The sequence below is a fragment of the Scomber japonicus genome, chromosome 14, assembly GCF_027409825.1.
Source record: "Scomber japonicus isolate fScoJap1 chromosome 14, fScoJap1.pri, whole genome shotgun sequence".
In the NCBI taxonomy this organism is placed as follows: Eukaryota; Metazoa; Chordata; class Actinopteri; order Scombriformes; family Scombridae; genus Scomber; species Scomber japonicus.
In genome coordinates this window covers 26,459,583-26,479,417 of record NC_070591.1, presented here as the reverse complement: position 1 = coordinate 26,479,417, position 19,835 = coordinate 26,459,583, and the positions used below count along the sequence as shown (strand labels likewise).

Below are 19,835 nucleotides of genomic sequence, written 5' to 3'. Positions count from 1 at the left end.
TGAGCATGAAACATCAGCTCAAGCAGAGCATCCTCCACTGTCAGCTCACCTCAGCGGGGGGACATTTACTGTATGTAGCCGTGAAGAGACTTATGTACACTACACTACACCTACTTTTCTCTGACAGTGTCTACAGCCTTCATTCATTCCCTGTGTCTTTCAGTGGGCCTCGCTCACTCTCTTCATTGTACGCTGCAGTGCATTTGGGACTCAGCTGCCTCTTCTGCTGTCACAAGCACTTAGGGTGGCCCCCTTTTTTCCATAGTGTGAAGACTCCACCTCTACACGCTGAAATGCAAAACTTCATATTTGACGCCAGCTAGCTTTTTTGCTTGAGCCGCTTAGCAGGAGGCTCGGTGACAGAGAAGTCTGTCAGACGTCACCACTTGTGTCAGCTGTCAAGTTTTTCTCGACAACCGTAACCGACACGAAAAGCTGGCGTTTGTCATAAAACGCCGCTTCCCCCGCTGCTCACCTGCTCCCTGCCGTTTAACATCACTAATAACTATCATTAATAACTTGCATATAGTTACTGCTCCTCACTGTGCTGACAGACATCTGAATGATGAACTTCATACTTTAAATATTCGTCACCATAAGCTTTTTCACAGAAGACACAGGTGTAGATGATAAAATGATAAAAAAGAGCAATGGCTGAATTTGTTATCTTGCTGCTTCAGTTTTAGGGTCCTAGTCCTGGTTTTGTACATACATGCTCACTGTCACACTGTCATGGCTTACAAGAACATTTTAACAGATTCATCAGTGATGTTATTAATAAAATGTCTGCAGTGAGAACAGTCTATTGAAACATCCATAAATATCCACCGCAATATGTATAGTTAAATAATTATATTGGCACCGCTTTCTAATAAGACATACATTGTAAGGGAATAATACACTGTAACTGATTGATGAATTGGCTGATCAATAGACAAAGTAGATCAAAGTATTAGCTTATCATAGAAATATACAGTTTATATCTGTAACAAGAAAGTGTAACAGATACACTGAGGTTAATATAGAAACAGCTCTGCAGTTACATTGTTTGTTTGTGAGAGCACTGTCAAGTTTTAAGTGTCAGTACATATCTAGGTCACCATTGTGATTACCTAAGAGATCCTAATCAAAGATAATTGGGTTATGTGATCACGTATATACAAAGTATATTCATAAATCATTAATATATCAGAGAATATAGTAGGATAGTTTTGTTTCTTAAATATTACTGTCAGAACAACTCAAATATATTCCATTTTATTATCACAGTCAACCAAAGAGACATGGAAATGTTCACATTTGAGAAGCTGGAATCAGAGAATTGGGAAGTTTTCTTCTTTATATGTCATTAATAAGAACAGCTTTTGTGTGGCTAGGCATCAAAAAGCCTTTTTGCTGGTGTTTATTCTCCTTTTTTAATCATCTCTTTAATAGTGAGTACTTGTGAGTGGGTTAATCCACCACAATAATAATTAATAGATGAAGAAACAGATGGATTTTAGTGTGGATATTTTTGTAGTCCTTTTTCAGAAGCTACTCTCACTGATCAAACTGTGTGTTGAAGTTCTAATGTATTAAAGAGCAAGCCAAAAACGATTTTTAACAACAACCCAAAAGTCGTACTTATTAATTGCTTACAACTAGTCTATAAAGCATTAGGCAAATTATTGATTAGATGAATTGCTTACTTACAATTTATAAGCCCTTTATAAAGTATGCCTTATTAGAAAATCAGTGCCTATAAATCTTACTGAAGTCTACTCAGGTAGCACACCTTCTGTCCAGCAGTGCAGGTGTTCATAAAGCTCTAATGTAGTTGGCCCTGCACTTGCTCTTTAATTTATTTAGCATTCATTCATTTATCTAATTTTATCCCAGGGCCTTTAACTGTTTCTTGCTGCTCCTCCTTTACCCAATCACTGCTAACAGGATAACTCTCTGCAGATTTGGGCAGGAGCCCAGATTGTCTGCAGTTCCACTGGGATTCAGGCAGGCCCCACCAGACACAATTTGGGATAATTACAGTACTGCTTGAGGAGAAGTGTGATCACACGACACTCACAGACACATACACACATTGAAATGCCTGCTGAGTTCTCCCCCAATCATCTCACCTCCCTCCTATACACACTCGCATGCACCCCCTTCTCCCCTCCCAGGAGGACACATAAGTACATGTTCTCCCTCCGACAGAAGGAACTTCAAGGAGCTCTGAAACTAGCTTTGGCAGCTCTCTCGCAGCACTTCAAGCATGCACTACCCACCCAGCCCTCCGCCCCACACCCCTTCCTCCCTCACCATCTCCACCTGCATCCTATACTCGTCTTCCCACTCTCTATCTGTATGCCACTCTTCAGAGTTGCACTGCCTCCCCGCCTACTGTGGTACTGTCGCTATGCAGCATCCAGTGTCTTTTACGGCCTCAAAGTCAAAGTCATCTCTAATCTCTATTTCTATCTTTTCTTCCAACGTGACTCACGTTGTCATTGATTTGATAAAACTCTCCAGCTTTCGCACCACCGCCTCTGTTTTCCTCTATTAAGCAAAGAAAAAACATACAGTATATCCTTGTTTCCCCTCGCCTTACCCCATCTTACCTTAGCCCATCCAAACTTGGATTACACCTTTCCTTTGATTGTTCAGCAAGAGTGACCAGCGTTAAATAACCTATTAATTTAGTAAAGAACTTGGCTAAGGATATGACCTAGATCTGAGGTTACATCCAGCTGTCAGCTTAAAGATGCAATAGAGAGGATTTCCTCATTAGTGTGCCACTGTGAAATTAGTTCTGATGTTGGAAAAAAAAGATTCAACTTCCATTGGGTCCAATTTGAGTGTTCCTGAGCTCATTTCCCCACATGGAAAAAGCTTCCGGTAGACTGGTTACTTATGCATCAAAAACAGTGGGGAGCCGATATAATGAATACGCCCCATAGACCCCCAGCTTAGAGGGACCTTTGAGTATTACACTATTAGCATATGCTAAAATTGTTAAAACGTTAACCTGACAATGTTATCTTGACAGAAAACACTACACTACACTGAACTAAATCAGGTTAAATTGGTTTTAATTTGAATTATTGAATGATTTAGTGACTTGTTTGCTGTGTAAGGTCAAGGGCAGTGTTGTCTTTCAGGCCATTAGACTGTTAAATTTTCATTAAGTGCCCTTCTTACTATTTTTTGTATCATTTAGCACTGTTGGTAGAGGTCTTCTACCAGTATACACTGTCTTTCTCTTCTCCTTGTACTGTTTTACACTGTTGGTAGAGTTTTATTCATATTATGTGCCACTTTGCAATGCCTGGTAACTCAGTGTTTCCGTCTGCATCTTACACTTCTGATTAAATTATAACAGAGAATCTCATCTTTCAAATCGTACTGTTGTGTGCATCTGCTATGTAAACAGCTGATCCCGACACTATGTTGGAACTGATTTTAAATTAAAAGACAACACAACCAAGATTTCTTAATATCACAGAGTTAGAATTTACATTTTCTCTTCCCACTGGAGCAATAATAAAACTTACTTTATTTTGCCATTAAATGCCAAAGGTGTAGGTTTTATTTTACGGTAGTGGGGAGAACACAGTGATGTCAAAGGCTCTTCAAGCAAATAAAAAAAGTAAATATAGGATATGGCAATGTTATTCCCTGAAACCTCTCCTTTGAACACCACGTCAAATCAATCACCAGAACTGCCTTCTTCAACCTCAAAAACACAGCTCGCCTCCGCCCATCACTCTCCTTCTCTGCTGCTGAAACTTTGATCCTTGCTTTCATAACATCCGGAATTGATTAGTGTAACGGAATTCTTTATGGTGCATCATCCCAAGTCCTAAATAAACTCCAAATGCATCCAGAACTCTGCTGCTTGCCTGCTCACCCACTCCTGCTTCCGTTACCACATCACCCTTGTCCTTTAGAACCTCCACTGGCTCCCTGTCCCACAAAGGATCCATTTAAAAGTCCTTCTCTTCACTCACAAAGTCCTCCATAACTAGACCCCCCTCCTACCTTACCAACCTGTTCCACCACCACACTCCATCTCACAGCCTCCACTTCTCTGATGCCATCCTCCTGTCTCCACCACTCAGAACCAAGCACCAGACCCGAGGCGACGGAGCCTTCTCCACAGCTGCCCCCTCCCTCTGGAACTTGCTCCCCAAACACACTCGAGACTGCACCAATCACGCCGTATTCAAATTACTAATTAAAACGTACCTTTCAGAACAATTTTAATGAACGATTAATGATGTGTATCAAATGTTTTTGGTGTATTGTTTTCTATGCTATACACCGATCCAAGGCAAAATGAATAACATTGATTATTTTGTTGAAATGGTCCCTGTCGAGGCGAGGGATATATTAGGCAGCAAGTGAACATTCAGTTATTAAAGTTGATGGAAGCAAGAAAATTGGAAAAGTTGAAGTATCTGAGTGAGTTTGACGAAGGCCAAATTGTGACAGGTAGATGACTGGGTTAGAGAATCTCCAAAACATGTGTCCTCCCAATCTGCAGTGGTCAGTACATACTGTACTAAAAAGGGTCAAAGAAAGGACAACCAGTGAACCAGCAAGGGTCATAGTTGTCCATGGCTTACTGATGGACATGGGAAGCTAAAGATAGCTCATTTAGACCAATCAGAACTGAACCATGTAGCAATGGAAGAAGATGGTCTGGTCTGACGAATCACATTCTCTTCTACATTACGTGAACCGATGGGTGCATGTGTGTCATTAACTTGGGAAAGAGATGGTAGGAATGCAGTATTGGAAGAAGGCAAGCCAGTGGAGGCAGTGTGATGCTCCGTGTAATGTTCTGCTGAGAAACATTGGGTCCTGGCATTCATGTGGATGTTACTTTGACATGAACCACCTACCTAAACGTTGTGGGTGACACATATACACCCCTTCATGACAACAGTATTCAGTGATCGCAGTGGTCTATTTCAGCAGGATAATGCATCCTGCCACACTGCAAAAATGGTTGAGGAATGGTTTGAGGAACATGACAAATAGTTCAAGGTGTTGCCTTGGCTTCTAAATTGTCCAGATCTCAGTCCAATTGAGCATCTGTGGGATGTGCTGGAAAAACAAGTGTGATCCATGGAGACCCCACTTCACAACTTACTGGACTTTAAAGGACCTGCTGCTAATGCCAAACCATGGAGTCGATGCTTTAGGGGGCTTTATATCAAGTTTCATTGTTTAGCTGCCCAGCTGTCACCACTCATATGGTGTCATAGGCAGAGAAAAGGCTCTAAAAACCCTTTGTACACTACATGCTCAGCACTAAACACCAAACACACACAGTTAGTAACTAGCTGATGAGTATAGTATGGCATTCAGTTAAAGGAGTTGATAGAGACCAAAATCATTGCAAAGGGACTAAAGGAGAGTAAATATTGGACTTGTATTGTTCAGCTGGAGAGAAACACTACTTCAATTGAATTACAGTGTTTACAACATTAGAGGTGATGACATAGCAGTGTTGCATTCACCTGTATGTGACACACCTTTTTTTGAAAAACATGCAAAGGAGGTTGCAGTATTTTTTGTATTATTTCTGCAGTGCCTGCACCCCTGCAGCACCATCACTCTCCACTAATAAGGTACGGCAGTCTGTAGTGAAAGGTGACCAAGTAATTATGGCAGCTGGACATTAAATGGATGTTGTTGAGAGATTTTAGTAAGAAAAAAAATGGTCAGAAATGTTATCAAAAGCACAAATATCACTGTGTGACTATTCTATGAAGTACAGTCAGCCTACATATTGGTGACTACTTACTGTGACATTTCATTTTAAATTCTCATTCTCTTTGTCTCTCCCCACTGAAGATATCATGATTTGACTTGTATTGAACATGACATCTTTGTCTTATCACATCTGTTGCAGAAATGACCATCAAACTGCTTTTACCTTAAAGCCCTGATATACTAACTGACTGATTTATGTTGTGATACACTGTATGTGTATTAGTCTGTAAATGCTGTGTCAGGTGCTAACTTTAGCTTAGTAATTCTTTTCATGGTGTTTCAGTGAATGTTAGCGTATGCAAAATGAACTGGATTAATGTTTGACTGTCACAATTGTATGAGCCTAAATCAGACCATTTTTATGGGTGTGCAGTTTCATTTACTTATGCATCACTGACACCCCTCCTGAATGATGACAGAGTGAGTTTGAGGTGACAGGCACTGTGGCTTTTTAATAGGAGAGGCATTGATCAGGTTTTCTGGGGACATTTCCAGCTTCTCTTTTGTTAACTGTGTGATCATTGTGCTGCTCGCTGATCCGATCACTGCCTGAAATTATGTATTTACCCAGATTTTCTGCTAACAAAGGCACATCATTTGAAAGCACACAGTACCTATGAATAGTACAATGTCAAAATATGACATATATATAAATATAATTCCCCCACTTAATCACATTTTGTTATTCAGATATGTACCTATGTATGACTTTAATACCAATACGACTTCTGGTATTGTAGTCATGCCTCAGAGATGGCAGGGTGCTCTTATTGGATTTCCCATTTGTTGTTCTGGTGGATGATCTGGTTTTTGGTTTGGCATCATTACTTGGTTGCTCACTGGTCTGAGGTGAGGGCATGTGCTCATTATGAGATTTTATAGTTGGAGTGAGAGTCTCATTCTTACTCAAACTATGGTTTTCATCCATCACACCAATTTCTGTTCTATCAAAACCAAAACTTTCTGGCCAATTGAGAAGTCTGGTTGGCGGAAAGCCAGTTTTTCTCTCATAGTCAAGATCTGAACCACCACTGTCACAGTAAATTAGAAATAATTACAATGTTGCAAGTTACTTCTTTATGCTATAATCGTTTAAATTAAGAATACTTTGCTCCATTCAGCATTCCCTCAACCCTGACCTGTCTCCCGGTCCCTGCTGCTGAAAAACACCCCCCACAGCATGATGCTACCACTGCTGGGATGGTATTGGGCAGATGATAAGTATTGTCTGGTTCCTTCCTGACATGACGCTTAGAATTGAGGCCAAAACATTTCAATTTTGGTTTCATCAGACCAGAGAATCTTGTTTCTCATAATCTGAAAGTCATTTTGGTGCTTTTTGGAGAGGCTGGTCACTCTACCATAAAACCCAGATTGGTGGGGTGTTGCAGTGACCTTTTTCATTCTGGAAGTTTCTCCCATCTCCACACAGGATCTCTGGAGCTCAGCCAGAGTGACCATCAGGTTCTGGGTGACCTCTCTTACCGAGGCCCTTCTCCCCCAGTTGCTCAGTTTGGCTAGTCGTGGTTGTTCTAAACTTCTATTTAAGAATTATGGAGGCCACTGTGCTCTTGGGATTTTAAATGCAGCAGAATTATTTCTGCATATTTATTAAGTTTAGCCTTCCCCAGATTTGTGCCTTTGAGACAATCCTGTCCCTGAGCTCTGCAGGCAGTTCCTTTAACTCATGGTTTGGTTTTTGCTCTGATTTGCATTGTCGGCTGAGAGACCATACATAGACTGATGTGCACCTTCTAAGTCATCTCTGATGAACTGAAGTTACCACTGGTGGACTACAATAAAGGTGTAGAAACAAGATTAGCAAGAGAAATGGAAGGATCCTAAGCAAAATTTCAAGCCAAGTTATACTGCAGGGGCTAAATACGGGTGTGGGTCTTTAATGACTTTATTTTCAAGTTTTAATACATCCAACCACTAGATGTCACACTATATACTACCAACATCTCAGACCTAAGCCACAATGCACGAAACTCAGATCAAACTGTCAAGCTAGGAAGAATGAAATATGGATCACGTTTTTGTTAGTGCCTTGCCTGTTTCTTGCCTCCATTGTTTTCAGAACAACTTTAGTGTAGCTGTAATTTAAGAAAGTCAGTGTCACAGTCACCATCTTGGAAACAGATGTGGAGGACACAGTGGGACTGACATGCAAGTTTGGCTGATGCGACTACCAAAGCAAACAACATAGAAGCTCGGATAACAGCACAAATAGAGGGAGTGTGCCTTAATCCGGTATCCATTATGCCACGATGTCTTTACCTAGCAAATTGTTGTTTGCTGACATCCAGTGAGGCTGAATGTCATTTATTGTACCTTTTGAAATTCACACATGAAATAAGTTACTATTTGTCTGACACCAACGATTGATAATAATGATTATAATTGAAATTGTACTTTTGCTTTAAAGGGAAATTGAAAGGATGTGCAGACTGCAAGTGCATGATCTGTATAAGGTATATTGGAAAAACTGCCAGATTGAAAGCATACCTGTAAGGACACCAAATAGCCAATTATGATCAATGTGTGCTCTGCTACCTTTTTCCCATTTCTGGATTTCTGGTAATTTGATAACCCCTCCTCTAGCCTTATTTCCATATTACAACAGCACTTCCTTTCCGTCTGTTCTTGGCACTAATGAAGCTCTGAGGCGTGCTGACTCCGAAGCAGTGATTGACTTACCACCAGCTCTCTGCTCTCCATAACCAGCTCAAGGACACATCCAATTAGCATCTGGACTCTGGTACACTAGCGTCAGTCCCTAGGCCTATCAGGCTGGAGAGAAGCCATTTGATTGGGTATCTCAGGTTTCCATTACAGACTGAGCAGACTGAGCGAGTGAAGAAAAGGCTCAGCGCATTTTAATTTCCCCCATCCATTCTCCTCTCTCTCTCTCTCTCTCTCTTGCATCTCTGCTCTCTTTCTATAAACTGGCAAAGCCTTTAAACAAAGTTAGAGCACCCCCCTCCCTCCCCATTCAAGCATAATTCATGAATATTAAAACGAGGGCGAGCGCAGATATGTATACAGTGTTGGGAAAACAATCACGCGCTGATAGTTGTCAACGTGACTTTCATTTATATTCAGATTTGTTATTCACAGTGCACACCTCATGTCCTCTAACTCAACTGATAAGGAGCTGCTCAGTATCCACCAGTATAACCTCACCGTAATGCTCTTATCCCAGACAACCTTGATGATTCAATAGCACTTTTTGAGCCTGTCTCTCCATCCTTCTACTATTGTCTTTTAGTGGAGGATAAGACAAAACAGTCAAGTTTTGAAGGAAAACATCTAAGGAGACACCCTTGGAGTGACATTGACAATGATTTATAGAGAAAGAAGTGGCAGCTCTTCCTGAAATCATCTTCTCTCTGAGTTACAGCATTATGATGAAGTCTGACATTTTTTTCAGAGAGATATACACTGTACAGCATATATGAGCAAAAGTTCAGAAAAGTCAAGTGAATCATGTTGTATGTACCTTCTTTTCACTCCATCTCAGGTCGGGGTCGTGCTGCACTACTCGTCTCTGTCGACCATGCTGTGGCTCGGGGTGACGGCGAGGAACATTTATAAACAGGTGACCAAGAAGCCTCCACAGAGCCAGGATGGTGACCCGCCTCCGCCCCCTAAACAGCCCCTGCTGAGGTAACAACAAATGTCCTTGCAGTCCTCCTGAACCGTGACTGCCTCTACACAGAAAAAGCCACATAAACACCTGCGTATGTGGGCATATATGTGTGTGTGTGTGTGTGTGTGTGTGTGTGATCAGTATTTTTTGATCTTTCCTGCACTGTCATCGCTTGCTGTGTGTGTGTCTTGAGAGGCCAAGGACTGGTTCACTGCACAATTTCTTGCTTTCTTATTTCATTTTTGTCAGTACATGACCCGACTGAGACTGTGAGATTTATGTAGAAGTCTTATACAATCAAACCCTATGCCTGTCCCAGCTTGTGTTCATTACTTTAAGCAGATGTATTGAGACACTTTAGTAAAAGGACCAATACAAAGATGTAAATACCATTGCAAGTAAGAGCTTTGGAAATCCTACTTGACAGTACTTAAAATATCATCAGTAAAGTGCTCGTACAGCAGGAAAAATGACCCTTGATATACTATTTTAAATTACATTATCATATTGTTGATGCATCAGTGTGTAAGCAGCATTTGGCTGTTAAAGGCTATCGTTTTGGAGCTGGTTTTAAGTACTTTATATACTGCTGGGTAGTGTAGTCCAGGGTCAGGCCCCTGAATAATGAGGTAGGGAAGAAATAAAAAGCAAATGTTGGACAATTTAACCTCTTTAGGCCTCCTGAAACTATCTTAAAGGAGATTGAATACATACATCTTATTTAAACTAACAACTCATCCACATTTAAAATGTGACAATGGGCCCCAACCAGCGTTGCTTTTGGGGTCACAAGTTAAATAGTTTGGGAGCCACTGGTATAACCTTTAACAATGTATTCTATTTTATAAGATCATCTTGTGTTTATCTATGTAAAAACTTCATCTGAAAAGTAGCATATAACTGCTGATAATGAAGTAGAGTAGAAGTATAAACAAATATTAAATGTGAATACTAAAGTAAAGTAGAAGTACATCTAAACTGTGGTGCAGTACTTGAGTAAATGTACCACTTAGTTCCATTTCATTACTGAATTTTAGTTGTATTCTAATTCCTGTGCAATAGAAATATATTCAATTCATTTTTTTAAAATTACAAATCTCAAATATAATGTGGTTTAAGTAAACTGCATATTTAGACAATGTATTTGTTCGTTTGTCCTCACGCCTGAGTATTCAGTGATATGTGTACTCGACTGTGCACTTGAGTGTATGCATATTTATGTCTCTGCAGAGTTATGCGAGCCTGTGTATTTTTTTCAGGTGTTTGCCGCCTCGTGTTCCCTTTAGAGGGCAACAATAGCTTCACACAGATGAGTTATTGCATCGTTTATCTGCAGAGACATCCACAGCTAGTTTGTATTCTTTCAAGCCCCTGGCTTTGTTTGTTCACTCCATAGTGACGTAGCTGGTAGGTCTTCCTATATATACGGCTCTCCTTGTGGGTTTGTTCATGTTAAGAAATTCCATTTTTAATCTGATTCACTGAGTCTGCCACAAGGGAAGAAGTTTAGGTTTTGAACAGTAATGATGCACATGATGTGAAAATTAACAATGATAAATGTCTGAGATTAGAGGAGTCCAGTGAATTCCGTTTAATTAGTCAAATTTCTGAATGGAGGCTCATTTAGCTCAGCCTCTTCTGTCAGAGGTGACATTCAAGGTGCAAACTGCTGCTTAGCAACAATAACTCTGACAGAGAGGGTTGTATAAGACCTAAGAACATCTGAATGAGTATTTCCTGTCTTCCCCTGCTCAGCGTGTGTGGTTATCCAGCTATTTTTGGATTTTCATGTTCAAAAACAGTTTAATGAAAGCAATTTAAATGAAGCAACAGTTGGATGAGAGGGGGCTATAGAGCAGCTAGCAGCTGTTTTAATTTCATTACCATTAGCATTAGCCATCACCATTATCTGTGGCTTTTTACACCCTAACCCAGTGATTCCCAACTAGAAGTCCTACGCACCCCAGGGGCCACTTCTGCCTCTGCTAGAGGGAAACACTGTGGAGTAGCTCATCTGTTTAAAACAACATAGAAATTATGATTTGATTTAAAAAACATATCCACATATTTGTGTTTTTGGTAGGAACTGTGAAAATCAGTTGAAATGAACTCATCTGGAACATGCCTCTGGAACAGCTTATCTGGCAGGAATGTGGGGAAAGTGTCAAACGAAAAATAAAAAAGGTTGGGAACCGCTGCTCAAGTCTGACAATGATTTTTTGTATTTTTGAAAAATATTTGAAACCTCCGACTCTGCAGTTTTCCCATAGGTATAGATAAACATTCTCGCAGACGTGTTAGAGGAAACTGTCTGCAATAGCTGAACTGGGTGTGTAATAAATGTTTTGGCTCAGTTATTCTGTTTGAGGTTTCCTACTACACTGTAAGGGAAGAAGAATGGAGGGTGGATGAATGTTAGTAGGCGGAGGAAGGATGGCGGACTTGAGACAACCTGTTACCATGGCATCACCCCCAATGTTATAACTAATTACCTCAATCACCCAGGAGGCAGCTGAGCCAGGAGCTTTATCTCAAATCTAAATATATTTAGCCTTTTGACCCATTTAATTCCTGTTCGCTTAGACATGCACATCAGATTGAATTTCTACTCTCTTTTTTTTTTGTGATTTCCTTTTCCACCGTTCCTCCATCTCATTCCATTTCTGCTTACTCACGACATTTGGCATGTTTAAGAGGATGAGCTTTTTGGACACATACGGTGCTCTTCCTCTGCGGTGAGAAGGTGCTGCGTGAGCTCTTCTGCGCATTGCAACCGTGCTGCAGAAGCTCCGATGAGAAATCCTTTTAGGGTGGGGGGTGGGGGGGGGTTCGAGAGCACAGATAGGGAGGCAAACAGAGGACATAGCACAATAAATGCCTGTTTGTCATTTAATCTTGTATTCAGTTTTAAAGCTGTTGGAAAATATCAAGTGGCGTTTCAGAGTCCTGAATTTTTCTGGCTGTTTATTAAATATTTGGAACAAGATACAGTTCATGACCCCAAACAAGAAATGTATTCAAACATGTTGCATTGCACTGGATATGAACCCAGACTGGGATAACTTACCCATTTGCTTTTAGACATTTTTCTGTCTGGTGTCTCAGTGGCGCATTTAGCAGTCATGGGCATTTATCACCCATACAGCCGGGAAGTAATATCTATAAAAATCTATGAATGAGCAGCAGTATATATGTCTGACATTATTAAAAACCTGAATCTCCTCAGTGGCATATTCTTGAAGAGTCACTGAAAGTCGCTGAGGATAAAGACCCCACCAGATAAGTATCCCCTCAACATATAAGCAGCACTTTCCTCGCAAAGCAAATCCTCAGATACCTGCGTGATTGTGTTTTTTTTATTTTTATATGGAATATTCTCGAGACTCTCCCATCATGCACTGCTTGTGAATGAGATAATTTGTCTGGGGGCAGGCGGAGGGATCGTGTGGCGCGGCAGTCGAGTTGATCCACAGTGATTGACTGTAATGCTCCCCGTCAGACGGGCTCATGCAATGAGACTTAGCAGCTGGAGACAAATCAATTTCTCCTCCGAGCTCTCTCCCCTCCACCCCCCCAACCCTTTTCCTCCCAAACACCAACCTATTTCTCCTCATCCAACTCTTTTTCCTGTCCCTGCCACCCTGACAGCGTCTGATGGCATATCCAGCAGACCATCACGTTGAACTTTGTCAGAAATCTGCTGCACCGTGTCAGACCACACACCTTAAACACTTCTGCTCATGCTATTAACTGACACAGTCATCTGCTGTGATGGATGCAGATCATTGCTCTGAAATAACACTTAAAATTGAGAGAAAGAACATTTTCCCCTCTCAACATCTGTGGAATATGACCACCAGCATTCAACCCAGCTGTCAATATTAATAATTGCAAACAGGCTAATTCACTTCTTAAAAAGCAAAGATGGGGAAACGGAATAAAATAATTCAAAATCAACCTTTCTTTGAATTTAGAGCAGCCACTTTAACATTTTAAATTTTAAATGGAATGGAGATGGAAATGAGGAAAGGCTAGTAATGGCTGGCGATGCATGAATATGTGTGTTCAAAAATGAACTGCGCTATGGAGGTAGAATATTTATCCTAAATCACTAAATGGACTTTTCCATTAAAAGGAAGACTTTTAAGGCAATGACATTAGTTCAACAATTTCCTTTTATTGCTGAGAGTTAAATGAAAAGATAGATACCTTTCACATAAATGTCTCATAAATGCCGGCAGCTGGTTAGCCTAGCGCAAAGACTGGAAACAGCTAGCCTGGTTCTGTCCACATGGGTTACAGTAGCATAGCAATATCACACAATAGCCTATGTCATTTTTGCACTTTTCTAATTAAATGTTCAACCATTTTAATAATATTCACATTTGTTTTATTGCTTTTCTCATAAATGTCAGTTAAATACAAGACTACTGCTAGCAGCTAGTTAGCTCAGCACGGGGGTAAACAGCTAGCCTTGCTCTGCCCACATAGGTAGCATAGCAATATAATTTCTTCTCTTTTTTAATTAATTAATAATGTTATAATGTGTTAAATAGTGAGCTGTAGAGGTGCTGGTAATCCAGTTTTGATACCTTTCAACTGTTTCCAATCTCTTGTTAAGCTAAGCTAAACTAAACTGCTAGATGCAGCTGGACTTTTAGCAAACATGTATGAGAATGGTATCAGTCCTCTTAACCATGTCTCAGCAAGAAACAAAAAAAAGATGCACAAAGATGTTCCCAAAATATTGAACTGTGTCTTTAAAATAAGCTCACTCTGTTCAGTGAAGGGCATTCAGACACCCATTTTCTTTTTTAGATTAAGGTGAGCAGGCCTACATACAGTACATTACTGATGTGTAGTGCAGTGTTACCCCTAAGCCTTCAGCCTTTGCTAGGGCTACAATATATGACCATCAGTTGTCCCCAGCTGTGCTATGTATATCCTGGACGGGGTCCAGAGGGAGGACAGTGCATAGTCACAAAACAGAGGACGGGTGCATAAGCAGAGGGACAGGGATGGGAGGGGAGCTGCTGTGTAGCTGCTGGCTAAAAGGCAGGCATTTCAGGGTCTATTTATATCAGATGATTGCTGTTCCTAAACTCACTCAAAAAAAAAAAAAACGCAACTCTGCATAGCGCACAGCCATTCTGTTAGAGTTTGAAGGCCTTCTTTAATAGAACGGCCAACAAAAAAGGGTGTGTGTGTGTGCACGTTGTAATGTGTGTTCGCACAAGAGTGAGTGCATGGGGAAGAATTTTAATGTGGATCTTTTTTGCATAAAAACAGGGCAGCATGTAGACTGTAATCTGATCATGCATGCTATACATTTTTTTGGCATGTAAGCTACACATGTTTCTTCCGGGCACAAGCCTGCGGAAAGCTCACACAGAGCTTTCCAAGAGGAGATAAAGGGGAATGAGGGTTATAAAGCGAAGGGTGCTTTAACATCCACTAGTTCTTCTCATTTATGCTTATCTTGCTGACGGCTGTGTAAATGGCTTTCTGTTGGAGGAGGGTCCCCTGAGGGAACCGCTCCACTCGGAGACAGTGACAGGCCGGTAATGCTGCCAACCCACCCACCCCCACCCCCCCTCCCCTCCAACCACCCAGCCACCTCTCACCGACCGATCCAGACAAACATCTTGATTGTAATTGAATTTTTGGGACAGGCGCTTTGTGAGTCAGATTGGGAGGGAGAGAGAGAGAGAGAGAAAGAGAGGACATAGAAGGAAGGAAACTGAGGATGAAGACGGAGGAAGATGGAGTAGTGGAAAGGTTAGAGCAGTGACAGAGGTTGAGATTGAACAGGAAGGAAGAGGAAATAGCATAGTGTTATATAGGAAAGTGGATGACAGTGCAAAGAGAGAGGACAAGGACAGCGCTGAGAGGGAGCTGCCGGGGGGATTAGCTTTTGTTTGTGCATTGAATTCGTAAAGCTCATCATATACTTTGCCGTGACGCGAGCATCATCATTGTTCCCACACTCGCTTGTGTACTATGTGTGTACCTGAAGGTTTACAAAGTATATCAAGGCGGCAGATGAAGGATGAATAATCACCCAACAAGCTTCGCAATATCTTCTTTTTTTATAACCTGAGTGGGTTGAGATAGTGTTGATTCACAGCAGCGGCAACATTAGTTTCTCTTCAGCACCATTAACCCATCATCAATGTTTGTTTGCTTAGTCAGCTGCTGACCTCACTTCACATTCTACACTCATCCCACTGTTCATGGTAATAATATTTTTTCCTCAATTCACACTTTAATTGCACCTTGGGCATGTTTAGCATTCATTTCTGAGGATGGGTCAAACATACTTGCTTCAAGCTACAACGAGATCTCACGCAGTATATTATGCAAAGCAGCACAAAGATGCACAAAGAAGAGTCACCATAGCATGAAACAACAAGAGAAGGCTGACCTCTTTGATTTGGGTACACAATTGGACAAAGCTTTATCTGAATTCACCACCTCTTTTCTTCAGATAGGAATTCTCCATCCTTCCTCCATGATCAACTTCAGTTTTTTCCTTTTTTCTTTCTTGTGTGCAGTAAGTACAGCAGCACCTATTCCTCCACAGTCACCATGTTTGTTTACAGTGGAACCACTCTGATTAGATTTAACTAGCCTGTACTGCCTCCTTGAGGACTGAGATTGATCACCTCCACCAGTTTGTGTATGAGTGTATGTTAACTATGTTCACAGGGATCATGTGTTCGCTCCAGCTGGGAGAAGCGTCGTCGTTTGCGAACTTGCGTGGAGAATGTTGAATGACCCACAGCAGCTGTGTTTTTTGAACATTTTTCACATTGGACACTTGACAGTCATTTAATTACTATTAATGATACCAAAACAACTTCAACATGGTGTCTGACCTGCAGTCCCCTCACATGTCAGCACCTGATTGTGACTGGCTGGGCTGATATAGTAGTAGTAGTGGTTAAAGAAAATGAAGTGTTGCTGGAGTTTTGACCTCTTTTGTCTCTACTTCCCCCAAATTTCGCAGTTTCCTTTTTTCCCCTGACTTAATGACATGTTAACATTTTCTAACATTTACAGAAGCACAGGCACAGCAGGCGGCTCCACTGTAAAAAAAAAAAAATCTCAGGAGAGCCTGTCTGCATCTGTAGAGGTTCAAATCACACTAATCTCACACTTTCTATATGCTCATAAATGTGTTAACAAAGATGTAGTTTTGGTTTTAACCTTTCAACCTGAGAGTTTGTGTTTATAGTTAATATGCACAGTTATGTATGAGTGTACTTGCTCTCCATCTCTGTTTTTCTTTCATATGCATACATGTACACACACACAGCTTGACTCTGCAGGATGTTTACTTTACAGTATGTATTTGCTTATATAACTTGATCATGTGAATTTCTCTTATTTTAAAGTTATTTTGCTTGTTAAGTTATTTCACTCCTGTCAATTTGGGACTAAAATAAATATGTATGATTTTGATATGATGGATTAAAAAAAAAAAAAGGATGAATATTAATAAATAAGAATCAATAGGTCACCCATTCCTATTTTCAGTCTCCTTCTTTCAGTGTTGATTCTGAGGATACGGAACAGCTTGAAAATGTTAGGTTTGTACACAAGAAATCAAACTGTGAAGTAGGTGTGATCGCACCCGCGGAGTGTGATCACAAACACATTTACAAGCTCTAAAGTTACACATCAGATTGTTTTAACATGGTCGTATTTGAGGAAATTGGGGGAAAACATAGCAGGCGAAATGTTAAATGTCTTTTTTTCATGTTTTTTTTTTCCTGCCACACGTTTTCATACTCTGTCTCTGTTTGTCCTTCTTTCACCTCGCAGGTTTTACTTAGTGAGCGGTGGAGTGCCCCTCATCATCTGCGGGGTCACGGCAGCCGTCAATATAAACAACTATGGCAGCGGGGAGGAAGCGCCGTAGTAAGTCCTACATTTGCTTCTGTTTTCAAGGTTATATTACATCCTCTGTTGATGCTTTGTACTGTTGTATACACCTCAATAAAGTCTGTTCCTCATTAGGTGTTAAAAAACCAAAAATAAATCATCTGGGGGGGGGGTTTTCTTTCTCAAAGGTGTAGACATGTGTGTGTATATATACACAGACAAGCATTCACATTTTCACACTGTATTTCCCTTTGGTGGATTAGCATTTGATGAGCTCTGTGCTGCATGTGTTTTTAGATGAGTTTTTCTCTGTTGAATAAGCTCATAGTGGTTGTGTGCTTATGTTAATGCTGTTTGCTCCCAAGGTGATATTGTGAGCATGTTAAAACAAATGATAGGGTGTGTATAGTTGATTATTTATGTTCTGCTACTTAAAAAAAAAAAGCCAGCATAAATCAAAGTGTTAAAATCTTGCGTTGTTGTATGTTTTTGTTGCAGCTGCTGGATGGCGTGGGAGCCCAGCCTGGGAGCCTTCTACGGCCCTGTGGCCTTCATCGTCCTGGTGACCTGCATCTACTTCCTCTGCACGTTCATCCAGCTGCGGCGCCACCCCGAAAAGAAGTATGAGCTCAAGCAGCTGACAGAGGAGCAGCAGAGGCTCGCCTCCGTCGACATGCCGACCCACTGCCACCAGGGAGCTGAGCCCGGGGCCCTGGGAGCCCAACCCAGCGGGAGCCACTGCCCCGCCGGTTGCCCGGGCGTCCCCATCAACCCTGCGCTGCTGGCTAATGAGCACTCCTTCAAGGCTCAATTACGCACGGCGGCCTTCACTCTTTTTCTGTTCCTGGCTACCTGGACTTTCGGGGCGCTGGCTGTGTCTCAAGGTCACTTCCTAGACATGATCTTCAGCTGCCTGTACGGTGCCTTCTCTGTCACTCTCGGCCTCTTCATCCTCATCCATCACTGTGCCAAGCGTGACGATGTCTGGCATTGCTGGTGCTCCTGTTGTCCCGGACGACGCGCCAACGCCTGCTCGGGCAACCACGGGCCCGCTCAAGGCCGACCCAAGGTTAACGTGAATGGGGATACCCCCGGGCACGGCCACGGTCACAGCCACTGCCACCATGACTCACCGTGTCAGGGGAAAGCGCTGATGAGCTGCAGCCACAGTAGTTTAGGTCACTGCAAACACGCCGCTCTCCCGTCCTCGCAGAATCACGTGACGTGTCTTGCGCCGGTGACACCGTGCTGCGCCGCCCTGCACAGCCAGCAGCTGATGGAGGAGGAACCAGCCGCCACCCACGTGTTGCTACACGCCGACCCGGAGGGCTACCGGCCGGGCATCCAGTTGCACCCCTGCCTGAAGAGCAGCGCCAGGACTAAAGGCCGCCAATTCAGCCGCCGCGCTGGGGCCGCCGCTTGTGGAGCGGGGAGCGAGAGGGAGTACGCCTATCACATTCCCTCCAGTGTGGACGGAGGCAGCGTGCACAGCTCACACACTGACAGCCCCCACAGCACACACGGGCGTCACACCCACATCTGCCCACATCTGGCCCATGAGGGTCACCACGACGGGCATCACACATGCCACGCTGCTGCAGCCAGCACACACGAGGCCCTGGCATGCCATAACCCCTGCCACCGGCACATCTGCTGCTCTAAGGCAGACCTTTTCCCCTCTCTGTGTCCGGCAGAGGCGGGCGACACGGGCGTCTTCCTGTGTGGCTGCGGCAAAGTGGCCGAGGAGGACCCCTTGGCGACACATCACCTGGAGATGCACGCCCCGCGTAGACAATCCTACCCCCAGAACCCCCCCAATCAGAATGGGATTCTTAAGGGGGGGCTGCACGAAGGACTCCTGTACTCCTCGGACAGCACAGGGAATATACGCACTGGACCCTGGAAGAATGAAACTACTGTGTAGTCTGTGAGGTGGGGTGGGGGGGGGGGGGGGGTGTCAAGGGGTGGGGGATTGGCAGCACCCCTTTCCTTGTCCCGCCAAAAATAAACCCTCGCCTCCCTTTCTAGAATAAAAAAAAAGAAAAGAAAGAAAAGAAAATGAATTGAATAACATTTTAAACATCACAATCAGCGTGGGATATTTTTATTTGAATGTCCTCATGTTTTTATGTGTGCTGTTTTACTGTGCAGAAATCTGATATCATGTAAAACGCTCCCTGAAGAGCATCCATACACAGAACAGAATCTCTTCCATCATGAAGAATTAGTGAAATGTGTGTCACATCACGCCATCAGATGTAATTGAAGGTATTTCCACTGTTCCATATTACTGCAGATCTCTCTCTCTCTCTCTCTCTATTCTATATATATACAAGAAAATGAATGGTTGTATGTATGAATATGTGTGTTAGTGCTCAAAGGCAACACGCTGCAAGATTTTTTTACACTCGGAGTCTGAATCCATCAAATAGTCTATGATGACAGTGTACCTCCAGTACTTTAAAGAACTCTTGGCATCCATGTTTTAGACGACACTAAACCAGCAATTTTAGACTTCATGGGTATTTTTTGCCAT

General features: G+C 42.2%; 1 protein-coding gene across 1 annotated transcript in view; it reads left to right on the top strand.

The window, feature by feature from the left end:
• The window catches only part of LOC128372680 (adhesion G protein-coupled receptor A3), a 159,052-nt gene extending 139,829 nt beyond the window's left edge, over nt 1–19,223 (top strand). The window contains exons 17-19 of the mRNA XM_053332805.1: nt 9,284–9,429; nt 17,240–17,335; nt 17,798–19,223. Of these exons, the coding sequence (XP_053188780.1) occupies nt 9,284–9,429; nt 17,240–17,335; nt 17,798–19,223 (1,668 nt within the window). The remainder of the gene's footprint in view (nt 1–9,283; nt 9,430–17,239; nt 17,336–17,797) is intronic.
• Nucleotides 19,224–19,835: the final 612 nt, after the last annotated feature.